At 40.2% G+C, this 8,614-nt stretch overlaps 1 protein-coding gene across 3 annotated transcripts; it reads left to right on the forward strand.

Moving 5' to 3' along the window:
- Positions 1–949: 949 nt before the first annotated feature.
- LOC128613113 (ovarian cancer G-protein coupled receptor 1) lies at positions 950–8,219 on the forward strand. Of its 3 annotated transcripts, none has more exons than XM_053633686.1 (3): positions 950–1,896; positions 2,002–2,112; positions 5,198–8,219. In XM_053633686.1, the coding sequence occupies exon 3, from the start codon at positions 5,288–5,290 to the stop codon at positions 6,326–6,328; it is 1,041 nt and encodes a 346-aa protein (XP_053489661.1). In that variant the 5' UTR covers positions 950–1,896; positions 2,002–2,112; positions 5,198–5,287; the 3' UTR covers positions 6,329–8,219. The 3 variants fall into 3 exon arrangements, with proteins under 3 accessions (XP_053489661.1, XP_053489659.1, XP_053489662.1); XM_053633684.1 differs by having other exon boundaries at positions 950–1,789; positions 1,981–2,112; XM_053633687.1 differs by having other exon boundaries at positions 950–1,789.
- The last annotated feature ends 395 nt before the right edge of the window (positions 8,220–8,614 follow it).

Here is an 8,614-nt window from a genome sequence, read left to right on the forward strand (position 1 = left end):
TTTTAGTGCATTAATCTGCATTAAGCTTTCTTCATGTTAAGGGTTTTTAGAACGTCTGCATTCTCAAATTATATAAATGCTTATTTATTTCTGAGCAGTTATTGCATTGCGACACTGTCGTAGTTTTCACATAAGTGTACACTATGACCAAAAATTTGTGGACACCTGACCATCACACCGTTATGTGCTTATTGAACATTCCATTCCAGATTTAGTCCCCCTTTGCTGTTAGGAAAACCTCCACTCTTTTCGGAAGGCTTTCCACTAGATTACGGAGCATGGCTGTGTGGATTTGCCCATACATTAAAACATTAGTGAAGTTAGGCGTTGGTGTTGGCTGAGGAGGCAGTCAGTGTTCCAGTTCATCCCAAAGGTGTACAGTGGTGAGATCAGGGCTCTGTGCAGGACACTCTAGTTCTTCCACTCCAACCATGTCTTTGTGGCCATTGCTTTGTGTGCAGGGGTATTGTCATGATGGGACATCTTGAGCCGCGTTTCTACTGAAATTATCCAGAACAATTAGTCCCAGGAACTTTTTTTTCCAAGGGACCATTTGGTTCTTCCAGACTTTTGTTGTCTGCGCTTCTACCATGAAGATTAGGCAAAAATTAGTCTAGCGACTGTGTTATTGTGGTCCTTAATTTTCTTATAGTCCTGTTTTAATTTCTTGAGCTTGTCTCTGCGCTGTTTGTCTGTTTGAATAATGTACAGCTCGCTCAATGGACTTGATCTTTTTAAGTATACTTTTTCATTGCAGGTCGCTGTTTCCAGTTCCCGCTGTATTTCGCATACATACTTAAGGCCTGAACCTCGCCGTTGGTCCATCAGTTGTATTTTTTAAGATAATCCATTGTGTTGATTCGAATTACAATAAACTATTACTGTACGCACTGCAACTGACTTTTTAAAATGGTGGTTGATTAAAAATAATAATGCTGTGTGCACTGAACCAATCAGCATGTTTAGTGCCCAAGTCCCACCACCCTGAACTTTGAACAAGTACCACCTCCTGAGCAGGAACTTTCCGAGGGGGGAAATATTTTACGCGGAGCTTAATTTAGACCCTGCTCCCTGCGGTGGAAACGCACCAAGTACCTCAAAGTCCCTCGTTCCTGCTATGGAAACCCTGCTTTAGTTGTGTCTCTTAGTTCCAGTGAAGGGAAATTGTAATGCTACAGCATACAAACACAATCCTATACATATGTGTGCTTCCAACATTGTGACAAATGTTTGAGGAAGGAACCCATGGTTTTGACGGCCAGGTGTCCACATACTTTTGACAGTATATTTGCGCACACTACTCCACCAAGACATTTGGTTGTTAACAGGAAAGAATGGTGTTTTGGGGTGGCTGAGAGTGTAACCTGACGGTATTAATTCATTCATTTTTTCTTTGTCGGTTTGTATTGAAGAAACTGATGTCCAAAAAAATGTTGGACCCCCCCCCAAAAAAAACAAACAAAACACACACACACACAAATAAAATAAAAAATTAATTTTGTAATAACGGCTTTGTAAACGAACTGCCTCTTTTCCTGACACATCGTCATAAAGACCGGAAACGACTAGCTTCTTTCACTCATACTCGTACATGTCAGAGCTGTAACAAGCTGATTCATGTCACTTTTAGGCTCAGTGGAAAATCATTTCAGGGTTAATCATGAAGATATTCGGGGTTAAGTTACGACAGACTGTTATTAATTAAATGTGGAAAAGAGGTGTGTTCGGTTATATTTATTCATTCTGAAGATACTCCTCTGTAAACCCGCGTAGGAGCAACAGCCTACAGGTACACAGACCTTCTGCTCTCACTATCGGAATTAATTACGCCATGAACTGCTTCAATGTTGCGGTCATCTTTACAGCCTCCCCTTTGGTTCCCGTCACGACCACGAGGTTTATTCTCCTGTGTCCTTATCATTTCAGTAATGTGTGTGTATGTGTGTGTGTGTGTGTGTGTGTGTTCGTTCACTCATAAAGCGCTCTTTCCACTGACTGTAGCGGACAGAATTGAGCGGGTCTACAGCGCGCTCGCGCTCATTATTAATCTCTCAACGGGACAAGAAGCATCGAGAAGAAGATAGAAGATTGGTACAAAAAAAAAAAAAAAAAGTAAGTAAATATCCTTATGTATACTTGTAATATTATTTTGTCTTTAAACGGAGCTTTTTTTTGTACCACTGCATGTGTTCTAACAGTGTAAACAAAACGAAAGGAAACCTGGTTTTGCGCTAATTCGAAGGCAAGTGCGCATTGTTTTGTTTATAACGTTAGACGTTATGGTGGACTTTTTCTTCATTTTCTTCCTTTTTCAGTTCCGTTCAGGAACGACCGGTTTCTTCCTTCTTAACCAGAGTCATTTGACGCGAGACTAACTATGTATGTATGTATGTATGTATGTATGTATGTATGTATGTATTTATAAGCTTACTAATAAAGAAAGAAAGTAGAACATAAGTGAGAAATGTATTTATAGAAAGAAAAAACCCCGCTAGTTATGATGGTGGGATAAAATGTGAGGAAAAACAGTTTAAAACAAAACAAAACAAAACCCCTGCATACTCTGCTGTCTCTCACTGCTATTATATCAAAGTCAAGGAAGAAAGATGGCCCTCACCTTCTTGTACAAAAAGGATGTTACTGGAAAGATGCACGGCTTGTTCACTAGCCAAACTTGCATGCACCAAAGTAATGCAAAAATATATATTAAAAAATCCTATGTAACAGTAATTCTAATTTATTTATAAGCTGACGGATGGCTTGAATTGCAAGTCAATTAAAATGAAATCGTTGAGCCCCACTCTGACATCTTAAATAATTCGTTCTCTAATTTCTATGACAAATGATCTGAATATATAGGCTAAATGTCCTCTTTCTGTGAGTGAGGTGGGCTAGTTGTGATGAAATGTTGGCTGAAGTGTAACTATTCCTTCAGAGCTTCATCAGAGAAACCTCACAGCTTGCACATGTTTTTCTTGTGGCTCTGCAGTGTCTGGAATGTTGGTTTGGCAGTTCCTTCATGCCGTACGGCCAGTACTGCCATCTACATTCTCCTGTGCTGTGCCAGTCGTCCAAGTCCATGGTTACGGATGGATGAGAATGAACACATGCCTTGTTTCACCCCTCAATTAAACATCCTGTATAACATTTTGCATTTACTACCCTGAGCAGCAGGGATGTTATAAGAATTGTCATTGACATTTCTGTCATTCAACACGTGTCAAATTGCTCACATGTGATCTCCCTTACAAAAACATAGCAAAGTGCATCACAGACATGTCTTTATTTTAATTCATTCTTCACTGGCAGTCAAAAGAACCTGCTTGGGCTCTATTCCTATGGTTTACTTACAGGAGGAAAGCCACAAAATAGTGTGGTTGCTTAGAGCTTTGGATGGGTGGCATTAAGAAGGATGCGCTCTTGTGATGAAAGGAGTAGTGACAAATTGACTTAAAATCTTTGAAAGTTAAAAAAAAAATTCTTTTGAAAAATCAAAGTGTTGGCAGATGGTGATTATTTGCAAAAATCAACAGTTGATGTACTCTTCTGGTTTCAGTCTTAGCCATGTGAGTGTGATACTAAAGAAGCACAGAGAGGATCAGTGACACACAATTCCTAGTAGAAGAACGATTTCTATTATATTGGGCTACAACCTTTTAGTATGTCACCTCACTGTAAGACAAGGACTGTTTTTGACTATGTATGCTTAGAGTAACACTTGGTTGTCTGTGTTTCTTGAATTAAAATGTCTTTCTTGACAGCCTAAAAGGTTTTACGTTCTAACACTGCTTTTATAGAAGAACTTATGGCCCCTCTGCAGATAATAACACTGGTTTCATTGATGCAGTTTGTGAACAAATGGAGTTTGCTTGTTTTTTATAGTTTCATTTCCATCCATTTTGATGTGTTTGCACAGTAAAACCTGAGTAAATGCAATAGACCACAGAGAGATTTTGTTATCTGCCTCTGAGGTTGGAAACAGCTTATTTCGGTTTGGAAACTTTAATTACAGACACAATAGGCAATGCAGATTCATGCAGCTGGTCTGAGTCATCTTGTCTGCTTCTGTAATGCTTCTGAACAATTTCATGTAATTACATAAAATCTTCTTAGTGAATGCTGATGAAATAGGCACTGGTGTCACAAATTTGCATAATACTGCACACAAAGAATGTATATCTCATTTATCAGCTTTTCATCACCTACAGTAGTCGCCACATTCTCAATATCTTAATCCCAACCTCAATCCCTGACCTCAACCCCACTGAACCCCTTTGAGATGACCTGGAATACTGACTGCACCCCAGGTCTCCTTGCCCGATATTAGTGCCTGACCTCACTAATACTCTTGGGGCTGACTGGTATATCCCCACAGCTACATTCCAAAATTTAGTGGAAAGCCTTCCTAGATGAGTGAAGGTTAATATTACAGCAAAGTGGAACTACATCTGGAATAGGATGTTCAAAAAGCACCGATAAGTGTTATGGTTAGGTATTCAAAAACTTTTGGCCATATTGTATTTGTCAGTCAAATAGTGTGAGATGTTTATTCTTAATCCAATGTTCTAAACAGCTGACCAAATCACAAGTACACCAGTATTTTTAATAGGTATTAACATATTGCTTAGGACAATGTAATATATTCTTAATATGAATCTGAGCTTGGAATCACATGTACCCTTAGAGGATAGCTCATCCATTCTAAGAGTCTGCTGGAAGACATGAAGGGAATAAAGGGCCAAATTACACAACATGCTGCAGTACAGTACAAAATCCATGTCTTGTGTTTTTTATTTATTTATTTATTTATTTATTTATTTAATACAGTGTAAACCTCCCTAGCTGGGTTTTTAGACTGATGGTACTCTTTGTCCCTGAACTAGTGAAGTAATATGGGGATCTTTTTTTGATAGAGACTACAAAGCACTTCTGTAAGTCACTTTGGATAAGGCCTAAGTGCTGTAAATGTAAATGTTATACAGGAGATGCAGTTAAAGTACCAAGTTCTAGGTCTTGAAACTGCGTACTGTGTAGAAAGTGACTTTCATATTACATCTACAGCCTATTTCTTATGTTTACAGCTAATTTCAAACAAAACTATGTTCTATGCCATTAATGCAATAATATTGAGTGTTTTGGATTAGCTTAAAACTGGGGGGGGGAAAAGCAATAAAAATTGTTTTTTTGCTTCCCTTAGATCCCATGGAAGGATATCTGTGAGAATGAGTCTTACTGCCTGAAGCTGGACTCCTGGTTTGGGTGCATGGTCCACTAGAAAGAGTCTGTCATGCTGAACATGTCAGAAGACCGGATCAACTGTACCATCGACCACAAAATTCACCAGTACCTCTTTTCTGTCACCTACATCCTGGTCTTACTGGTGGGATTTCCTACCAATGCCTATGCGCTCTACCATGCCTGGCTGCAGCTGAAGGCTCGCAATGAACTGGGGGTTTACCTGCTTAACCTGACCATGTCTGACCTTCTGTACCTGGCCTCTTTGCCTGTCTGGCTCCAGTACATCTTTTACGGAGATAACTGGGTATACAGTGAGTGGACTTGCCAATTGTGTGGCTTCCTGCTCTATGACAACATCTATATCAGCATCGGTTTCCTGTGCTGTATCTCAATAGATCGTTATCTGGCTGTGGTCTACCCCCTCCGCTTCTCCTCACTCCGCACCATGAAAGCAGCAGTACTGGTCAGTGCCATAGTGTGGATCAAGGAACTTGCTGTCGGCATTGTCTTTTTCCAGCACAAGGAGCTAAGCGTAGATGAGTCTAACCAGTTTGTGTGTTTCGAGCACTATCCCATGCAGAAATGGGAGCATCCTATAAACTACTACCGTTTCTATGTGGGCTTCCTGTTTCCATTAGGAATCCTTTCTGTCTCGTACTTTCGGGTCCTACGGGCTGTTGGCAAGAGTGCAGGGACGCAGACTGCCCAGAAAAAACGCATCAAAAGCCTGGTCACCATCACCATCATCATCTTCCTGGTGTGCTTTTCGCCATACCACATCTTTCTGCTGGTGCGGACGCTCCTGGAGACTGACTGCTCTTTTGTCGAGAAGATTTTTGACTATTACCACTTCTCGCTCTTGCTCACTGCTTTGAATTGTGTGGCTGACCCAGCACTTTACTGCTTTGTCAGTGAAAGTGTCCAGCACAGCATCCAACAAGCTGCAGAGGCTTGTGCCCATGTTCTCTGCTGCTGCTCCAAATGTGAGAGTGGCTACAACACGGACTCCGGCGAAGCAGCAACACCTAATGGCAATGGCACAGGCACCTCTGTGGTCAAACTGCTGCAGCAAACCAAGATGGAACTGTGACGTTTGTGATTTATTTTAATGAACTTTTCTCTTAAACTGTGGGTTTACCATTTGCCAAAGCATGTTATTTCTGTGTTTATTTGTCTTCATTCCATCATTTTTGATTAGTAGAAGTGCTGTAAATCAAGCATATAGCTAGTCTAGGCTATATGCTTGATTTTGTTGTGTTTTTTTTAATGCTTTTATATCCGTTTATTGATGTTTAATTCTCAGGGATTTTCACTGATGGTTTACATTTGAGTTTTGAGGGAGGAATTACACCAATCAGCCATGACATTAAAACCACTGATGGGAAAAGTGAATTACATTGATTATCTTGCTACAGTGGCACCTGTCAAGAGGTAGGATATATTAGACTGCAAGTGAACAGTCAGTTATTGAAGTAGATGTTTTAGAAGCAGGCAAAATGGGCAAGTGTAAGGATCTGAGGGACTTTGACAAGGACCAAATTGTGATCGCCAGATGACTAGGTCAGAGCATCTCCAAAACAGCAAGTCTTCTGGGATGTTCCCGGTATGCAGTGGTTAAAACTTTCCAAAAGTGGTCCAGGGAAGGACAGCCGGTGAACCAGTGAGAGGGTCATGGGAGCACAAGGCTCAATGATGCATGTGGGGAGTGAATGCTAGCCTGGCTGGTCCGATCCCACAGAAGAGCTACTGTAGCACAGATTGCTGAAAAAGTTCATGCTGGCGATGATAGAAAGGTGTCGGAACACACAGTGCATCACAGCTTGCTGTGTATGGGGCTGCAGACCAGTCAGAGTGCCCATGCTGACCCCTGTCCACTGCTGAAAGCAACTACAGTGGACAAGTGAGCATCAGAACTGGACCAGGCAGCAATGGAAGAAGATGGCCTAGTCTGATGAATCATGTTTTCTTTTACACCATGTGGATGGCAGGATGTGTGTGCATCACTTACCTGGGGAAGAGATGGCACCTGGATGCACTATGAGAAGAAGGCAAGCCGGTGGATGAAGTGTGATGGTCTGAGCAATGTTCTGCTGGGAAGCCTTGGATCCTGACATTCATGTGGATGTTACTTTGACACGTACCACCTACCTAAACACTGTTGCAGACCAAGTACACCCCTTCATGGCAACAGTGTTCCCTAATGGCAGTGGTCTCTTTCAGCAGGATAATGCACTCTACCACAGAGCAAAAAATGTACAGGAATGGTTTGAGGAACATGAAAACGAGTTCACTGTGTTGACTTGGCCTCCAAATTCCCCAGATCTCAATCTGATCAAGCATCTGAGGGATGTGCCGGACAAACAAGTCTGATCGATTGAGGCCCCACCTCGGAACTTGCAGGACTTAAAGGATCTGCTGCTGACGTCTCGGTGCCAGATACCACAGCACACCTTCAGAGGTCTTGTGGAGTCCATGCCTCGACAGGTCAGAGCTGTTTTGGCAGCACAAGGGGGACTTGCACAATATTAAGCAGCTGGTTTTAATTGCTGACCAGTGTAGATTTTAAAGGGCTAGATTAAAAAGACCAAGCCAATTGATTAAGCCAATGTAAGTAACATGACCTGTTCATCTCAGTAGAAAGAAAATGGAAGAGATGGTTTCTCATTTATAAGAAGTTTACAGTCTAGTATATACTACCTGTTAATGCATGTTTTGAAATATATGCATTGTACTCTGTGCACACAAGAAATGTGTGTATATTCTCTCTTTGTTTTCAAACATTTATACATGTTCAGAGATCAGGTATACTGTGTTTTTATTTTTCATTTTTTAATAGATTAATGTGTTTACGGTGGTGATGAGACATCATTAAATATTATGAGTGTGTCTTAATCTACAATATCTACACATTTTGAAATTTGAAATAAATGTCTGACATTGTCTCATGTATGTGCATTAAAGTATGTGCCTCTGTCAGTAACCTTTTGGTTCTTCCCTTACCTTATTGAAATAGCATACATGTTTGAAGGAAATGCTTGGCTGATTTTATATATATATATATATATATATATATATATATATATATATATATATATATATATATATATATATATATATATATATATATAAATATATATATATATATATAAAATATTATTTATGAGCGAGAAATCCTACCCTTCTTTAAATCAGCTAACAGCATGATTGCTAAGTTTGATGTGATAACACCAGCAGTGACTGGTACAGACCGATCTCCCAGATTAAGAGTTTGTATATTAACTTCAAAGTCTCGGTCACCTTATTTTTTATAATTAGCTTCTTATTATTAGTTGTAGCTTCTGTGGTGAGTTTATTTTATTGTCTTCTGTGCAACTGC

This window comes from Ictalurus furcatus, chromosome 9, assembly GCF_023375685.1.
Source record: "Ictalurus furcatus strain D&B chromosome 9, Billie_1.0, whole genome shotgun sequence".
Classification (NCBI taxonomy): Eukaryota; Metazoa; Chordata; class Actinopteri; order Siluriformes; family Ictaluridae; genus Ictalurus; species Ictalurus furcatus.

Bases quoted from the DNA above. Each gene is read 5' to 3' on its own strand.
- LOC128613113 (XM_053633686.1), top strand. From the start codon at position 5,288: ATGCTGAACATGTCAGAAGACCGGATCAACTGTACCATCGACCACAAA.